Genomic DNA, 20,335 nt, shown 5'->3' on the forward strand with positions numbered 1-20,335 from the left:
TTACAACGACGAGAGCCGTCATAAGCGCGTACTCCTTGATTGGTTGGGACCAAATCAGCTTCCTTGGTACCAAGTTTATGAGCCGTTTTGAGGGGAATGACATTAACCGCAGATCCGTCATCCACAAGAACCATAGGCACATTCTTTTTTAGGCACTGCATGGTGATGTATAGGGCCAGGTTATGGTTAGCTCCGAAGGGAGGGATATCCTCATCAGAGAAGATGACCGGGTTTTTCAGGTCGGGGATATCCCTTGTCATGTGTGCTACTACTTCTTCAGGGGAGGAGGTAGAGGGCACAGTCAGTTTTCCCAAAGTTTGCAGTAGAGCTTGCCGATGCTCGAAGGATGTAGCAATCAGTTGCCAAATTGAGATTTTGGCTTTTGCCTTTTGCAGTTGTTTGAGGATCGAATTTTCGGGAGCCTTGGGTTGGGTGTCCATGTCTGGGACAACTTGGTCGTTCGTTGTTGGAACGACTGTTGAATTGTTCGGGTTTTGATAGGGGCGTCCGGACCGGGTAAGATGACCGATCTCTTTTGCCTGTTTCTCTTTTCCCGGGATCACATAAACGTCCTCAGCGTCATCTCCCCAGATACCATTGACTTCGGGATCTCGAGGGTACCTTGGAGGGGTATTCCTTGGTGGACAGTTTTTGTGAGGGAAATTTTTGTGAGGGTAATTTTTGTGAGGGTGATTATTGTGGGGTTGATTATTGTGGGGTTGATTATTGTGAGGGTGATTATTGTGGGATGCGTGCCAAAATGGTCGCGGGAGCAATCCTTCCTGGTGAGGGTAGTTTTGGGGGAACCTCCCTCGGACGCGGTGTTGGGGGATTGAAAATCAATCGTCGGTAGGCATCGTCAAGTCGAGTAATCCTTCTGGAGAGGCTGGCTATAGCCACCTCAACCTTTTGGAACATGGCGAGCATGGTTGCGGCGCTGAATGCGATTCCTAAGCATGTTGTAGTCCGATAATCATCGGGTGTTTGTTGGAGTCTCAACAGATACTGGGTATCTACAGAACAGTCTCAAGGAACAAAGTTTCTTGAGACAAAAGATAAAATAAATAAAAACAAACAAGAAAATTGTTGTCTCCCCGGCAACGACGCCAAAGTGTAAATGGGTGCAATTTTTTACCTGAGAACATTTTATGAGAGTAAATTATTAAAAAGTTTTCAAAAGAGAGTAATTTTAGAAAAGTGGTATATAAAAGGGTATAATTATTAATTTACTCTAATACTAGTTTTTGAACCCGTGCACTACACGAGTGGCAACGAAAAATATTATTAAAGGTAAAAGCTTATGTATTTTTTGAATTTTGTAAATAACTAAATTTTAGAAAATTTTACTTTGTCTATACCCATACACTTTTGATAAGTTTATGTCGACTAATTTTATTCGAGGTACTCTACTTTTTAACTTATGAGAGGTAAAATCTGAAAATTGGATTAAAAAATTACTCTAGTATTCATAACTTGTTTAGTACGAAATGTACATTTAATTTTGCTCATTGTTGTAATCTTCTTATTCCCTCTCCCACCTACCAGTTCCTGGACGTCTGAAACTAGCGTTCACCATCACTGACGGACTACCTCGAGACCCACCATTAACCCTCCATCGCAGTGGTGATCACCGCACCCGACACCTCAGACCACGACGTCCCTCTCAACCCATATCTCCCTCCCCCCCTCCATTAACCACCATTCTGCAATCTGTATTATATGTCCTCGAACTACCATATCCACTCTTGCCTCCACCATCCTGTACGTTTCGTACCTCCAGCATAACTACCATCCCGACCACACCTCACGCGTGACCTCTCACCTTTCTCGCTCGTAGCCTTATGCAACTCCCACCCCATCTCGACCTCTCCCCTATCACGACATGCCACCATCAACACCGCGTCATCGCCCATTCATTTACCTTTCAAATCGTGAAATAATAATTTTTTATTTCTTTGCTTTTGTTTATTGAGTCATGTTAACATTTCCCTCTTAACATTGTAAATCATTTTGTCATGCAACTCACTAATTTGAGATAATTTAGAATGAGAGATATTGAAATGGATAAAGTATTTTTTGCTAACACCTTATTTACTCATTAACTTTCAAAAGTCATAATATCACGCCTTGGTTGTTAGATAATTTTGTAAAGTCACTCCAACTTACATAAATTGAAAATAATGCTATCTAAATTGAATATTTGATAACTCTATATTATCTATTGCTCATGATCTGATATATGTTATAAATTTACTTGAGAAATTTTAGCTAATTTATATTTTTTTTCTATATTTTTTTTTCTAAAACTCAATATCAAAATAAAGTAAGATTGTTTCAAGTTAATAAAATATTGTCTTCTGCTTCTTTCGTTAAATGATATACTTTAATTTAGAGAAAGAATCAAAATTTATGATTAGTAACAAACTTACTCATTTTAGTAATTTATGAGATGCGATTTTAACAATGTCTCATTGTCTTGTAAGGAAAGATTATTAGTTGTTAAAAAAACCCAAAAAAATCTTGATTTAAGAGAATATACACATTTTTATTATTTTGTGAGGAGTATTAAAATCAAAAGTGAACAATTTTTTTCTATTACATAAAGGTAAATAATTATGATTCATTGTTACCAAATGTCAAAATACCCACCCCCCTCACTATTTCCACTATCATCCCTTCTACTCCATTTTATCAATCTATGCTGGTTGATTATTTTGAGGGCATTGCTTTGTATAATTTGTTTAAAAAATCACTATCTTGTAGCTGTTAATTTAAATTTGATATTTGTAGTTTGTCATAGTCGTTAATTTGATTCACCACTACTTTTAGGACCTTCATTTTTGTCGGTTATGCATGTCATCTTCACTTATTCTTCTAAGGTAATTTCATCCTAATACACTATAAGTAAAGGGTTTTTACTTAATTTATGTCCATTAACTTAAATTAGTCCGTTTTATTAAGTCATCCCAATTATACTGTTTGATCCTTGTTTTTTTTCTTTCTATTTTGTGTTTTTGAAGGATGGCGTATGAAAAGATATACTGAAAATATCAAGATATTAAGGTAAAATTTCCATCAAGACATGATAGTGTTAAAATTTAAGAGGGAGAGTTAAGTTGATTAGGCTTTTACCTATTGTGCCTTTCCTAGTTGGCTATCTTCGGTATAGCTAAGTATAGCTATTCGTAGATAAGATGGGTTTCTGAACCCAACATGAGTAAGAGATCATCCTCAAAATTTTTAATCGTAGCGAAACAATGAGCTAATTAAAAGGAACTACGTCATCTTATACTTCATTGATAAGTTAGTAGTTGATCATGATGAAGTAGTCATTATTATCCGAGGGATATGCACTGCGGCTCCCATGTTGCAACTAACCTGAAATGATGACATCCTCGTAGTCTTACTTATGGATACAATTCCATAGATCAGTTATCAAAAGCCTTGTAAGAACCCAAACAACTTGATAGATAATATCTTTTTTTTTGGCAGCTGACAAAAATATTCATATGCCAACCTAAAACCAAATTTCAAATAAAGAACCGAGACTAAAGAGTTCACATTTCGGTCACAAATAATCAAATCTCATACGAATGCTCTTTAGACTGGATACTTGCCATATTTTCCATACCATATGTTAAAGTAAAATGGGTATGCAATTATGCATCACAAGATTTCCTTATCTTTGGCTATATAAAATGGACTAATCTACACTTTTTCTAGACATAATTGTTGAAATGTACCAATTGATTAATTATAAGAAGTTAAGAATCTTCTAGTTATGTATGTTTTAAATACTAGTTGTTGCACCACGCCCTATCGGGCGCAGTGCCCCAATTTGGTGAAATTCTAAGCTGAAGTAAGTTAGTTGAAACCGGTTGTCTTGATTGGTAAAAAACACGTCATTTGAACACGTAGATAAATATTCAAAATTGCATTCTTGATCTAAAAAGATGGAAACGATAGTTGTTCACAATCATTCTGTTGTGATCTGTACAAGAGAATAAGTATATACTACAAAATCAATTACGGAATATATATTTAGATTGCTGAAGCTTTCGTACGAGGCTATGAACTATTATGAAATATGAACAATAATAAAAAAAGATGATTGCATGAAACATTTAAAGTACAACAAAGAGATCCTAGAATGCCGAACTCCTCGAAGGCCAAGCAAGCACATAAAATCAGTCGGCGAGCATTGTATGAACGATATTCTCAACCGTGAAACCGTTCCTCTCAAGTGTGAGATGACCATCCCAGGTGCAATCAACGATTAATTCCTCGGCTACCTTACATCTTCTCTAACTCCTACATCGACCGGTAAATATTTTAGGAACAATTTTCGTAACATCCTTTACTATAGTCAACTTAAATATTGAACTGCCTTTCAATATTTGAAATCTTTATAAATTACTATACTCCGTAGACATTTAAAACTGAATATGAAGAGAAGATATGGTATTCTTAGCAACATGAAAAATATGATAAAAAAACATGCAATTATAATCAACAAAGCAAATGCTCTTCATGATAATCATAGATTGTGTCATCATATCATCCCAAGATGAATTCATATAATTCTGCCATACAATGAAGTAACCTTAACTATTCAAACCCTTCGTATAATTTGATCCTTCATTATAACATAGTAATATATAATCCCTCCATCGAAGTCGTTAGTTTAAATTGCGTCTTAATCAAGAAACGGGTGAAAGATCAATAATTAAACGAGAGAGCTCTCAGACATCCAAGGAAGGATAAAAGCGGCACAAGCTATTTAGTTTTGTGTCATTCAATAGATTATGTTTCCACTTTTGACATGTTGCTTGCATGGTGCAAGATAAGAATAGAATCCTATAACTTGGTACATAAAAACTTTTTTTTTTTTGGTAATCACCAATTGAGTTTGACATCTTGACTATTTCATCATTCTTCTCCCTTTTTCCGTGAAAATTACCCTTCCTATCGTTTTTTGGAGCATAGTTGCCTCTACATTTCTACTTTTACGGTTATAGGCGGGAAGGAGCTACATACTACGTAGTTCTTTTATCTTAAAAAGAACGCTAAAAGTTATTCATCCGTCCAATTCATTGCTTACCTTTTTTATTCCTTGTGAGGGGCATATTATTCAAAGGTAAACAAATGACTCAGATAGAGGGAGTAAAATGTTAAAAGAAAAAGCTCAAATGTAGTGTTTCTTTTATAGTATAACTACTTTATAGTTTATGGCCGCACTCAGAAAACAAAACATGCGGTAATTTCCTAGCATTCTAAAAAGCCATTTGAATCACTTTCCAACAAATGATTCCCAACTTTTTTCTCATGTGGGTTTGTGCAAAGGAGAAATACCGGGGAATATGGGGGTATCAAATGTCTTCTAAGAACAATCATATTCCCTTCCAGACTTGTAAAGGCCATTTTACCTCTTCTGATAATACCATCTCCTCTCTCAATTTGTTTTATATTTCAATACAGCAACGAATAATAATTGATTCGGAATTCTATCTTCCTTTGAAAAGCATTTTCAAGTGAAATGAGCATTGGTTTCCATTGAGATTTTGATCCAATCAAAGAGAACCTAAATCCTTCTAGTCAATATCCTATAGTATTTAGAAGAATGAGGAAAGTAGTTACGTCTAACAAGTTTCAATCACCTACACACGTGACAGTTCCAAGTAGATACGATACAGAATATAAGCTGAAAAAAGCTTACCATTCCTTATATCCAGGGTCAACTGTGAAACAATATGTCGACAATGTCGCACATCGAAAGTGCTAGTTGTATAGATTTGATCCCAACTCCTTTGGCTCCTCTCCGCAACATAATTCCGGGGAACAGATAAACAAGATTTGCGATATTCTGCCAAAAAAACAAAAGGCTTAAGTGGTTAACATTAATAATATTGATACGTTACGGTTGTGAATAAGATTTCCAAAACACAACAACTACATTAAATTACTTAAATTACTGTTAGTCTTGACAAGCCATTTCCTATAAAAGGCTCTTAATTACTACTTCGTACTTGCTGATAATTCTCTTAATGTAGGGAATTTCCACATCAAGGACACTGCTTTTGGATGATGCAAAGTGGATCTCTTCTCCTCTGATACCAATTTCGGCAGGCAAGGCTGCGGAGAGTGAGAGTCAAGCTGGAAACACAAGGCAGGAAGACAGCATTTTAACACTACAACATCGATAACAATCATACGAACTCAATAGAATGTAGTATCACCTTTATCATCCCATTGGCTAACCTAGTATTTAAAATGTGACGTTAACCCACATATTTTTGCCAAAGAGAAATTCCTATCCATAGTGAATGTTACAGCAATTGTTAAGCTTCAATTGCTGAAATAAAAAAATTTCAGCAATAAAGATCAGTTATCATTTCTTAGAATTAGTATCAGATATTCTCTCTTTCATATTGAAAAAAGTAAAAGAGCTACGCAGGAGAAAAAAAATATTATGATTTACACACGCCTTGAAGCTAATAATAAGTACAATTGCTGCAATAGTCCCTGACCTTGAATCTAAAAATACTATTCCATATAAATTTTGAAATACCTCACTAACGGGAGCCTTATTGTCTCGTATCACAAACATCATGACAGTCAATTTCTTTACTATACTCTCTCAATAAAAGATCTCCAGAATTTCCAACAACAGCACATCTTTCAAACTGTCGTGGTTAAAAAGGGTACTCTTAACATTCTCTTATTCTACTCTTTTCTTCTCCTCTTACTCCTTCCTCCTTTTCCCCTCCTCTTTCCTTCACTCCCCACGATACAGAGGCTGACACAAACGACATTCACAGATCAGTCGATCATGTCAACAAGTTTGATCACAGATCATTAAGATCAATTTATAGCACAATACAGACACTTACCAGCTATTACGTTCAATAGCATCATCAATATATGCATCCAACATCTCAATCATTGAGGGATGAATGAACATGGTGATTAATGGAACACCTTTAGGATATCTGGACAACATTCAAGAGTCAGAACACAACAATTAAGATCTGTAGTGGGTGAATTGATTAATATATAGACATGTAAAAAATAATGGCTGCTATATACCTGGAAGAACTGTTTAGGCTAGGGTATTCCTGATTTATGAAGAGAGTTATAGCTTATGAAGGAATTCTCGCAATGAGAGAAAAACACTCTGAGAATGTACAATTATAATACAATAGCGATTCATCAATCAAGCTTTATTATTCCCGTAACAACTATCCCCATTCAGGGGAAAAAAATTTGTCATTGGAACCAAAATTGTCATTGGAAAACCGAGTACACAATTACAATTACATGCTAATGGTAACTGTCTTCTCTTCTTATATAATGTGAAGTGGTGTTTCTCATCATGGCTTTGACAAAACACTGAGAGAGGTAAAACTGAGTACATTTGAAGTTTTAAACTCCTTTACGCCGCCAAGGGGAAGGGGCTAGGCACTCGGGTAGATATTGCAACTCAGGTGGTATTATTTCTATGAAAATTGAGATAAGGGAAACTAAGAACACACTTCTCTGAACTCATTTACTTGTTATGAGTGCAAGTTCGCAATTTTAGTAACTCTGGTGTTTAAATCTGAAACAACAACAAAACTTTAAATACTGGAAAACACGTACAAGCAACATAAGCTTTTATCGTAAGCACCTGAAATAGCAGGTGTCAGCACACCATCACCAATGACCATGCTTGCACCGAACAACACCAAGTAATAATAAGGTGCCCGCAACTTCTTTCATTTCTCAAGGAATCGCTTTCGGAGAAGTAAAAGCAATTGACACTGAGTTACCATACTTATACGTAGACAGCTCCTCACCAGCAGCTTATTGATTTGAGAGTAAGCTAAATTTTGCATGTCTTCAGAGCAGAGAGCAAATGTTCCACATAAAATGACTACATACAAAAAAAACTCTGTAAAATGTCAAATTCAATAAAAACCAAGAATCGTAAGTTTGCAAAAAACAAACTCGTTTCATCTAAAGGTTGACAGCTAAATGCTTTCAATTAAGAGAACACCAACATCTCCTTTCTTTCTATTGTTATTGATCCTATGATTTTTTCGCCTTTAGATAACGGAATAATGGAATATAAGCATTTCAACTAAATGCTTTCCATAACAATAACAACTAAAACCTTTACAACAACAACAACAACATTAGAGCCTTAATCGCAAAATGATTTGGAGCCAGTTGACATGAATCATCTATTAGAACCGTCCATGGGTGATCGGCTGATCGCACACCCCAAAATGCGAAAATATAAAAAGGGAAAAGTGAAAAACAAAAAGGGAGTGAAACATAATACAAAAGTCAAGGTAAATTTATAGGTTTTAAATCGAAGTCCAGATTTCTTTTATAAAAAACTAAAACCTTTATAAAAAACAATAACAACTAAAAAGCCAGAGAACAAATGTTATACTCGTGAGTTTTTCCTGCAACCATTTCGAGTTTTTACGTTGATATGGCCATCTCATCACACTAAATTACTAAAACCAACACTACTACATTTTACTCCTCCTACCCCTCATCCTCCCACTCCCACTCCTTCCCTTCTCCCTTCTCATCCTCTCCCCTACCCCCCACCCCGGCCTCTTCCTCCTTTCACTCTCCCCTTTTTCTCCCTCCTCCTCCTCCTCCTCCTCCTCCCCCTTTTAGGTTTTTTAAGCTCCTCACCTCCCTCGATATCTCTACCAATGCAACAAATGTAATTTAGCCTTATTTGACGTAAGTTCGCTAAAAAAACGCTCTAGCATAACTCACGACTAAGAACTATGAAGTTAAATGGAGCAGAGCGACTTAGCTAGATATCGGAGTTAAAAAAGGGGATGACATAGACCCATTTTCGTGATATTATTCTCATTTTCGTAAAAAGTTTGGGTTTCAACTGCATCTAAGCAAAAAAATTGTAAAAAAATGATACTAAAAAAACAATGAGTGATAATATTATAAAGGCGCTTATTCTTTTATTAATAAAAATAAATAGAGAAAAAGTTAATATAAAGGATTGCAAAATAATATGAATTTCTTGTTTATGTAAGTGATCATACAGATGAGAGAGTAATAATTAAAAATCGCATGCTTACCTGCACTTTGTTACAATCAAGTCAATAATCTTCTCTCTCTGTTTCTTCTTTCCAAATAGGTATTTTGGTAGCACTTCAAGGACAACTCGCAGTCTTTGTCTGTCTCTCTAAGAAGGTAATCCATTGAGTACACCTCTGCAAACTTCATTGTGTAAAATCACCTCTTTTGGTTCACCCGTTGTGCCACTTGTTTACATAATTGTGCAGATGTTGCTCTTTTGTTTTACAGGAAATTCACCATCTGCAATTCCCTGAAATTATGAATACGGAAATTTTTAAATGCTCACTAATCTCATCTTCTATGTAGAAATGATCTTTCTGAAATCGTCAAATAGCCGTTACAAGTATATTACGATGCCCCTCCCCTTACAAATATATATCTTTCGGGATATTCTTGTCATAGAAAAAAGATTTAAGTGAAGACAACTATTTTACCAATTGTGCAAATTCCTCCCAGGTGAAGCAAGACAAGCCAGCATCATCATCAGCTTCCTTCTTTTGTGTGCAAGAAATATCACCAAAACTAACAATTCTTTGAAACAAATATTAGACTTATCTCGGTTTCAATATGCCACCAATAATATAAATCGCCTCAATTTGCAAATCACAATACTTAAATGAAGAAACTTTCTCCAGTTTGCTTACTTTTGAGGCAGTCACACTTGGGTAAGCAAGCCAGCATCTGTTCCAGCATCAAAAGTAGGACTCAATTGTTAAACAAGAATAAAGTGAAGACATCGGTGGAACTTATGGGATATTAGACAGATTACTGCAATAGTATTATTATTGAATGTACTTGATTACTGAATCAAAAACTATTTCTACCCATAACCAGGACAATTGAGTGTGTAATGGGGGCCAATGAATTATTAAGCATATGTACTAAAGACATAAAATAATGAAGGAGCAGAACATAATAGAGATGATAGGATCAGATCATTGCGTCTTGCTTCAGCACTCAACCGTCATCAGACTCAAAACATTAGCAGGATTATAACCCAAACATCACCACCGAATTATTAAAAACTGGATACCGGAGTTTTGACAATCACATGCATTACCTTCATCTGTAAATTCAACGAAAGCATAGGAAGAAAAGAAATCAGGTCACACCACGAGTACAACAATCAACAACCTATATCACCCCGATCAACGCACCCAATTCAGAAACACAACCACACATTCACCCAAATAATTGTTGTAGACTAAATGAGTAAGAGGAAGGTACTGAAGAGTAGATTAAAACTGAAAGAGGGAGAATGAGCGGTGAAGATGACAACAACCATCATCTTGATAAATATCCCGAACATGCAATTACCTACCTTCATCAGCTCAATAAAAAACGCCTGGATAAATTGACCCTAACGAACACCAAATAACAGTATTTAACTAAACAGTATGAAGCTTGAAAAAGTTAACAATGATTAACTGATTCCCTTACCTTTCGAAAGCCTGTAGAAATAATACCATTATTTTCTGAGGCCAAAAGAGTAAAGAAAGCTTGAGAATCTTGCAACTCGAAAACATCGGTCACTTGGTTGTTTTGCTTAACAGGAAGGGGTGAAGAAGAACAAATGGCTTCCTGAATAACATGTAACTGTTATAACCCTTGTTTGCAATAACATACAATGCCCTAAAATATTTAGCCAGAGTACTAACTGAGACACCTAAATCCTAACATCAACAACAAGCGAATTAAGATCACCCAACATCTTAATTCTTAATATCAATTGCCAAACTATACCTGCACACAATGTAAACCCGACTCGAGCACATAATACCCAACTTTAAATAACATTCTTACTTCTCATCAGGGTCGCGAAAATAACATAAATAAAGCACAACAGAACGAAAATGTATCACAGAAGTCACAAATTATTTTAATAAGACGGTCTCACCTTGTGCGATGGACCATTTTTATAAAAATACTATTCATCTTATGCTAATAAATAAGTTATATTTTTGCATAAGGAGACCGCCTCATAGTGTGAGACCGTCTCATGCACATAAGTATCGTACTGTATCTAGTATCTACAACAATACAAACAACTAAAGCAAGCAATTTTTGGTACTCAAAAAAACAATTTGCAGTAAATGAAGAAAACCCTAGAAATAACCGATTGAAGTGAAATTCTAAACGGCATTCCAAATTATGAATATGAAATAGATACGGGAAACAATTTCTATTTCTAACACACTATAATCCCAATTTCTTATTAGATTTCATTAGACACTATACCTAGAATTAATTAATTGATGACATTGCTGGGTTGATTTCTTTCATGATCAACCGGATAACATGAAAATAATGTGGAAACTCAATAATCAAATTTAAAAATGGTAAAATAGATAACCTAATTACTCACAAGAAGCCCCAAAACCCCATTTACAGGAAAGATCTAATATAAAACCAAACAAAAAACTTACAAATGAAGAGGAAAACGTCGCATGCATAAGTTCCTTCTTCTTCATTCATGTCAGCTATTTGGAATTAGGAATCGCGGATTAATCCCGTGGAATTCACAAGTAAATGATCAGTGCAAATTATAAATGAGGAAGAAATAGGGAATCGATATAGTGTTTTGGATTTGAAAGGGAAATAGTCGAATAGATAGATAGGATGATCTTAGTATTTGGTAGAAGAAATAGGGAATCTTTGGTAAATTGAAAATGAAGGACGAAGAGGAGAATGACTGAAGTCACAGTTGTAAAAATGGAAAAGTCACGTGATAAAAGCGTGTGACACTGTTCCAGCAACAGTAACCCAAGTTTGGGTTTTTTAAAGAGTATGGAAATGGAAAAGTAAGTGCACGTGATAAAAGCGTGTGACACTGTTCCAGCAACAGTAACCCAACTTTGGGTTTTTTAAAGAGTATGGAAAACGATATGGTCTTATTGCAAGATTTTTGGCAAATGTTAAGCAATATCACTAATGTGATTGTTATTTCCATTTATGAGTTGATTAGAATTTATCGTGACCTTGATTTTTGATATGGCATTGAGAAATTATAATAGCTCTTTAATAATTAATATAATCAATCATTATAATATATGTCATATTACCATTACAAATCTAACTCTAGAGAAGAAGGAATCACAGTTGACGTATAATTCTATAGCCAAAAGTTGAACTAACATGTAGCATACAAAGCAAAGAACCAATTTAGAAATTATTGCCTATGCTTCCTTCGTATTTCGCTCATATGCTATGATGATTAATGAATAATGACTCTTAAGAAATGACAGATTTACATATTTGAAGGATGTTAATCATTGATGGGATTACGTTTCCTTATTTACTCCGTAATTTTTTGATTGAAATACTCCATAATTGGTTGTTTCTTAATAAGTATCTTTAATTAGTTGTAGAATCTTTGAATTTGTTATTCCATTTTCGTAATTAATTTCATAATCTTTATTTGATTTTTTTCTTATTTAATTATTTCGTTGAAATAGTAACTGACATGTGGCAAACTTATATAATAGCGACACGTGGCAACGTATAAGGCAACCGGTTGTTGCTTTAATATAATATACTCCCTCCTATTCATTTTAACTCTCCCCTTTCAAAAGGGCACGTAAATTAAGGGGAGGATTATTTTATTGTAAAGTATTGTGGTGGTGTAAGGTAATTGGAGAGAGAAGGTATTATTGTGGGGTAAGATGATTAAAATAAGTATTGTTGTGGGGTAAGTTGATTAAAATAAGATAAAGTGTGAGTATTGTGGGGTATTGTTGTGGGGTAAGGTGATTAAAATAAGTATAAAACTTTACTAAATAAGGAAATGGGAGAGTTATATGAATATATGAAAAAGGAAAGGGGAGAGTTAAAATGAATAGGAGGGAGTATAATATGATGATGATATGATATGATGATTATCTTAGTGTTTGTGTTATGATAATCCGAAAACAGTCTTTTGCATGCCTTTCTCTAAGACCATCCCCAAGCAAAATCACGCTAACTAGGTCACGAACCGATTTTACTCTTAATTCCACCTTATTAACCTTGACCCATTTTCACCTTCCCAAGCAGAAGGTCGCGACCTAGGTCATCAACCCAATCATTATCCACTTTATAACATTCCCACTATCATATTATATACTTCTCTCTTACTTTTTCTAATTTTATAAATATATTCATTGTCCTTTTTTTTGTGTCCAACAAACCAGAAAATGACACCTATTGGGTCATGGAAGAGGTCACCAAATGAAGCAAAGGTCACAAATTGACCTCCAAAGGTCACAAATTGACCTTTGGTCACAAATTAGCAACTTTGGTCACCAATTAAGTAGCTTAATTAAGTCACTAACCATGACCAAGCAAGGTCATGACCAATCAATTGACCTTGCTTGGGAATGGTCTAAGTGCATTCTCTTCTTCATGTTCTCTCCTTCATAACACCGTGACTCCGTGAGTTAGTGAGTTATCCTAAACTCTTTTGACTCTTTAGGGGCTATCACGCTTACAAAATATTGACTACTCTATTGATGCAGGATTATAATTGTATATGCCCCAAAGTTCGAGACGGCTGGGAAGTTTTGGCCAACGGTGCATAATTCCATGATATTTTCTTTAGTGCTGATGCAATCTATTGCTTTGGGCAGCTTTACACCGAAGAAGCACTCGGCGGCATCGACACTAATATTACGAGTAAAGTGAAGTACAAGGACCTCAACTTTACATAAAACTAGCTATGAGGACCTGCAATATAAATAGGAAGCTTTAAGGACCTAAGTTCTTACTTCCGTCAAATTTAACGGAGGTTTCTACTTTCTAGTAGGGGTGAGCAAAAATATACGAAACGGTTTTAATATACGGATACGATACGGTATACGGTTTCAATTAAACGAATTTCCGTATATACGATATGGATTTCCGTATACACGATACGGTTTTCAAAAAACCGTATCGTATCCGGGTCGGGCAAAAACAAAACCGGGTATACGGTTTCTGATACGGTTTTTGAAAATAAATAAAAAAAACCAAAAATATCTTACAAAAACTAAATAATTTAACCAAAATCACTTTAACTTGTCCACTTTCTTTTTCCCTAATGCATTTGTATAATGAATATTGAAATTTTGATTATTTTAATATGTAACCTATTATTAAATTTAAGTTAGGGTGTACCGGTTTTATCGCGTATGCAATAAATTGAACAACAAACAAGTGAAATCCGTATCCGGGTATACGAAAACCGGATATACGGAAAAACCGGGTATACGAAAACCGGGTATACGGTTAAACCGGGTCGGATCCGTATCGACAAAATTGTGAATTTAAAAACCGTATACCCGATACGGTTTTCAAAACAGCCCTACTTTCTAGCACTTGCATGTCTTTTCTTTTACTTTTTTTTTTCTTCTTTTTTCCCTCCCTAATAAATCTTTATGTTTATTTAAGTTTATATTACAATGTATTCACTTATTTGCCTTTATTTTTCAACAAGTTTTCTGGAAGACGAGCTATCCGTCTTGATATTACAACGGGTTAAATATTATACTATATGAGCATATTGGAGAAATTTTTCGCGTTTCCCTAAGAATTTTTTTTCTTACACCCCACATGGAAATCTTTGTCTCGTTTTAAGCTTACGACAAATATGTCGTCTTAAATGAGAATTTGCTTTTAATTTTTTTTACTTCTTTGATTTTGGGGAAATGCCATTTTTTCCGTTTTCGCGTATTATTTTTAGTTACACCATTCCGTTTTGAGTATATTTTTATTAGTAAAATCGTCTTACTTTATTGGTGAAACCTTCCACATTAATTATTGTTAAAAAAAACGAAGCAAATCTAGATAATCAAACATAATAATACTAATATTGTCGTATATATGGAAATCCACTTTTTTTAGTATCCTTATTAGACCTGTCAAAATTCGACCGGACCCGAAAACCCGACCCGTTTTTAAGGTTACAAACCCGGTTTTTTCGACCCGCGACCCGTTTGACCCAAACCCGAAATGACCCGTTATTTTAGGGTTGAGGCCCGACCCGAACGGGTCAAAGGAAAATCATGAATTTTATTAAAAATATTAATATTTATATATTATATTTGAAAATATAGTTAAAAAATTATTTTTTTATTACTTAAAATTAAAAATTCAACCAAAAATTATTTCTTGACCCGTTTTCTGACCCTAACCCGACCCGTATTCTGACCCGACCCGTATGACTCTACCCAGGACCCGACCCGCCTGACCTGACATGTTTAATCCTTATCCATCTTTAAATATTGTCGATACGTATTCGATTCCATTTTGATGAATACCATATTGTATATATGGAAAATCGTATACGACCGTATACCGTGTCTTATACATACATATAATAAAGATGTGCATTTTTTTTTAACAATGATTAAGCTGGCTGGATTCACCAATAAAGTAAGACGGTTTTACTAGCAAAAATATACTCAAAACGGAAATGATGCAACTATAAATAATACGTCAAAACGGAATAAATGGCATTTTCAGAAAATGAATGAAGTAAATAAATTAAAGGTAAATTCTTATTTATAACGGGCATATTCGCCTTATGATTAAGACGGGTCAACTTAACTCATTGGGATTAATAAGAAAAAAGCAAAATTCATAGGGAAACGCAAACCAATTGACCAATCAATCCGTCTTATTATAAACGAACACTATCCGTCTATAGCTATAGACGGATAGTTTCCCTCTCACAAATGAAAGTGGGTAGTGCAAGTGGGGGTGTCCATTTCCCACCCACTTGCACTACCCACTTTCATTTGTGAGGGAACACTATTCGTCTATAGTTATAAATGGTTAGTGTCCGTCTATAATGGGAATTTGTGTTGTCCAATATGATCATGTGGTATACTAATATTTAATCCATTTTAATATTAAGACCGATAAAAAAAAACTTGCTAAACATCAAAGGCAAATAAGTCAATACATTATAACATAAACTTAATTAAACATAAGATCAATTGGAAAAAAAAAACGAAAGAAAGACATGCATGTGCTAGAACGCCCCGTTAAATTTGACGGAAGTAATAACTTGGGGTCCTTAAAGCTTTCCCATTAATAATTCAGATCCTCATAACTAGTTTTACCCAAAATTTAGGTCCTTTTAATTTACTTTACTCCTAATATTACCTCTTTCGGTATTCACACGGTTTAATGAATACTTAAAAGTATAATATATATTTGACTAATTGACTTCAAATTCATGCGCTGGATATCTAGTAACGCAAATACTGTTAACTCCTTCACAATAGCCAGCTGCATTTACCTTTCAGTATGCTTCAGCTATAAGCCTATAAAGACAGAGAGAGATGCAATTTCACTTTATTTAGCCACTGTGAGGTCGTCAAATCACCCTCGTCTTGGGATCCAGCAGAATGCAACTTCACATGATTTAGGAGATGATTATTAGAGTTTTGGGCACTTGGCTAGGTTAATGCCACAAGTTCTGATGCTGATATAGGCTCCTCAATACAGTAAATTAGTAGTGGTGTCGGGTGTGTAACTAAATGAGCAAGAAAAGTGAAAAGAAAAAAAATCGATGGTGTTAGATAACTATAACTAAGAGTCTTGAACCCATCTTTAACAGACAACCAATCTGCATTACTGTTTTAGGGATAATGCTTCTTTCAGCTTATGAAAGCGAAATGTAAATGTACATGGGTTTTGTCTTGATGTGTCTCTCAAATACCCCTGTACTTTAAGGAACTCGTATGGATAGTGCTAACTGAGCAAACAAACTGCATTTTTCTTTTCAAAAGCCCATTGCTGATAACTCCACAATTAAGGTCTAGTATGGTGTGAACAAGTAGAGCAAAGTGCACTAGAAGGACCTGTATTGGTATATGTGTACTATTGGTTTAGGATCCCTCCCCTTTTCCGGTGTAGGGGGTAGAAGCTCTTGTTCAAAGTAATTATCTTCGTTTTTCCCCTTATTTATGTACCCTAAGGTCCTGTTCTTTTGGATTTAAAGTCACTTAATTTAAGTTAACTTCAGATCCTATAAGTTGATTGATTGATTGATTCGAATCCTATAAGTTGATTCGGATCATATAAGTTGATTCGAGATCATATAAGTTGATTCGATTCGAATCCTATAATTTTGATTCGATTCGAGATCCTATAAGTTCGATTCGAATCCTATAAGTTGATTGTTGATTCGAATCCATAAGTTGATTCGAATCCTATCTCACTTAATTTAAGTTCGATTCGAATCCTATAAGTTCGATTGATTCGATTCGGATTATAAGTTTAGTTCGAATCCTATAAGTTGATTAAGTTCGAATCCTATAAGTTCGATTCGAATCCTATAAGTTGATTCGATTCGATTCGAGATCTTATAAGTTGATTCGATTCAGAATCCTATAAGTTTTCATTCAAAAAGAATGCGCCCCTAAATCCCTAATTGGTCATGTACTTGTTTCCTCAGACTTTGATAAACAAGGACATAGAAGATGCAAATGATCCTGGGATACCCGAATTCTTTGATAAGCTGATTACTGCCTATAAGGATCCCGCTTTATATCAAATGCAGTTTCCGATTCTGACGATCTTAGTCTTCCCAACCACTCTTTTAGATCCTCTCCTCTCATCTGTTTCTGAGGCAAAGGAGATGGTTATTACCTACGTCGCATGAATGTACATGTCGTTTGCTATGAAGGCGAGTATGTAAATAGCTTCTCGGAATCTCGCAGGTCACATGTATAAGTCAAGGCATTGCTATTTTTTTTATTTTACATAAGACTATAAGAGGTTATGAAGCAGCAGTGTAGTCTGCTGAGAGGAAATATGCAGGAAACAAGACACAGGTACTCCGTATTTTTTTGTATAAAAGAAGTAGAACTAGATTTTGTGCACTACTATATACAGACTATAGTTGATTATTTCATGCTTGTACAAATGTATGGTAAGGTTGCGTCGATGTCAACCCAACTAGACCACGAAATGCCTGCTTAACACTCCCTCTAGTCATATTGTGTTTTGCTTTTCGGGTTGACCGCGAAATACCTGCTTTATCAAATGGTTTCTTAATTTGGGACCCTCACAAATTAATAACGGCGAGTAGTGATGAGAATGATTTTTTAGAGAAGAGTCCTGACGGAACCTCATCCGAAAGGGTGTTATAGGTTGATTTCTATCAATCTAGTTTCCTTACCTTATCAAAAAAAAAAAAAAAAAAAAGAAGAGTCCTGACGTGAAATATTCTCCCTCCTATCTTTTTTTTTTTGAGAGAAAAAGATCATTTCAATAATAAAAAGTCATACGACATCTACAACATATATCAAAATCAACCGGATACAAATTGATTAAAACCATATAAACTACAAACTCAATCAAATGAAGGTCTCTAAACTTGATAGGCTCATGTACCGCTTCTGCACATCCTCTAACATATCGCCTCATATGGCTTTTCACAAGAGGGTCTTTGAATCTTCGAAAGCTTTGACGAGGATCGAGTTCATCTGGCCAAATGGATTGTAACCAACAATCTGGCAATATTTTTAATGCCATATAACGCGCCATTATAACACTGATCTTCCGCATCCTTTGAACTATCAGGGATCTGTAAACTCTCATATAGAGAGATAAAACCCACCAAAAGATGGGGACAAACCTCTCACAAAAGGACAGAACAACTACGCGGAAAAGAAAGCAAACATATCACTGTGGACATGGGCCATGTCTCGGTCTGTGGATTAGGGCCACTTACCGGTCCGTAGTCACGGGCCACCTGCACGCCAGGCCAATCTGTGGACATGCAGCGGTCTTTTGAAAGCCACGCTCGGCGGCGTAAAAATGCTTTCGACCGGATCGTTTTAGATCGGTCGGTTTCGTCTCGGTAAGGGTCTCGAAACGATTAGAGATGTTCGGAGTCGCCACCAAGCATTTGTGGGATGCTTGGAACCCGTTCGAATTCCACTTTATACCTCGGTCAAATCGAAGCACAAAGCAGCGTTTGACATAGGTACTAAAGATAAGGAAATCGTCCCTCTTTAGCATCCTATCTCTAGAATGACTCTCGTACGCCCGGATAAGGTCGTCCACCATCCCAAAGTTTCGAGTAAGAGGTGAAGGTACGTATTGGGAAGCCCTTTAATCGGACACCCAATCCCCGCCCGCATGTAGCGGCCTCTCTTGATCGATCTTGGTTGGTTGAATGAAAAAGTTGATAAAACGGTTTAAATGCATGAATGTGCATCCAATAATTTAAACCTAACATGTGAGAGCTTTCTAAGTCGGTTGATTTAATCCAAGTATCAAGTATAAGATGTCGAGTTGGATTAATGATTGATTTGCATGCAAGACGGAAATTAAACATCCATTTACTGTATTAGGTTTATGGTGCATAACATGATCCATTTGTCTTAGTAGGACATTTTGCAAATGTGATTTTGAATAAACAAATAGTCATCTGATCCGTCCTATATCCGAGTTAACCGGAGTCGGGATCGTCCTAGACTAATCTTTGGAAGGAATGGACCTGTGCAGGCGGCTACATGAGGCGCGAGCCGGCTGGGCGATGTAAGGGGCATCTCCCTGGTTTTGAAAATGAGAAATGGAGGGCCTGTTTAGGCGCGGGTTGGCCAACAGTTTATGTGCCGTGTTCTGACTTTTTAGAAAACGTTATAAAACGTGTTAAAAATGGGTATTTGAACCCGGTTTGATTTGAAGGGGTCGTTTAGACCGCATTTGTTGATTTGAAGAACTAGACTCGAATAATCATCATTATTTTGATAATATTCGGTGTCGGGTTCGATTTGACAAACTTGACATGAATAGTTTTGAAAATAATTATGAACTAATTGTTTTAAGTCCATTTGAATATATTTAGTCGATACTCATCATCGTACCCGGGTTAAAATCCGGCATGGTATGTAGAACCAAGGATGACTTTGTGTTGGTGACTAATATGTTTGTTTTTAGAAATGTAAAGAAATGAAATAAAAGGTTTTAAAATACATTTTAAATGTCATTAACCAAATATTATCACCGAAACACGGATTTAACCGTCATGGTATAAGGAACCAAGGGTGAAAAATGTTTTATGGTTAAAACAAATAACATGAAATAAAAAGGATTTGAAAATATTTGAAATGGTGAAAACCGATTACAAATACGAAAATAGGTTAAAGGGAAATGACGAGGACAAACACGGTTGACCTCTGACCTGGACACCCCATTTAGGCGCGGGCAAGCTGGCGACCTAAGGGGCTTCTGTCTCAGGCCAAAAATTAGTTTTGGC

The 20,335-nt window shown here is 35.6% G+C and overlaps 1 protein-coding gene and 1 long non-coding RNA gene across 2 annotated transcripts; both read right to left on the reverse strand.

Annotated features, from left to right (window-relative positions):
- Positions 1-3,923: 3,923 nt before the first annotated feature.
- Positions 3,924-7,726, reverse strand: LOC141652274 (uncharacterized). The gene is made up of 7 exons (XM_074459807.1): positions 7,667-7,726; positions 7,087-7,152; positions 6,891-6,989; positions 6,569-6,796; positions 6,027-6,153; positions 5,717-5,863; positions 3,924-4,311 (listed from the first exon to the last, which is right to left on the reverse strand). The coding sequence occupies exons 4-7, from the start codon at positions 6,608-6,610 to the stop codon at positions 4,289-4,291; spliced, it is 339 nt and encodes a 112-aa protein (XP_074315908.1). The 5' UTR covers positions 6,611-6,796; positions 6,891-6,989; positions 7,087-7,152; positions 7,667-7,726; the 3' UTR covers positions 3,924-4,288.
- A 109-nt stretch (positions 7,727-7,835) lies between these two features.
- On the reverse strand, positions 7,836-9,631 carry LOC141652275 (uncharacterized). The gene is made up of 3 exons (XR_012547096.1): positions 9,537-9,631; positions 9,102-9,352; positions 7,836-7,912 (listed from the first exon to the last, which is right to left on the reverse strand). It is a non-coding gene; the product is annotated as an uncharacterized LOC141652275 (long non-coding RNA).
- Positions 9,632-20,335: the final 10,704 nt, after the last annotated feature.

Source organism: Silene latifolia, chromosome 4 (genome assembly GCF_048544455.1).
Source record: "Silene latifolia isolate original U9 population chromosome 4, ASM4854445v1, whole genome shotgun sequence".
Taxonomy (NCBI): Eukaryota; Viridiplantae; Streptophyta; class Magnoliopsida; order Caryophyllales; family Caryophyllaceae; genus Silene; species Silene latifolia.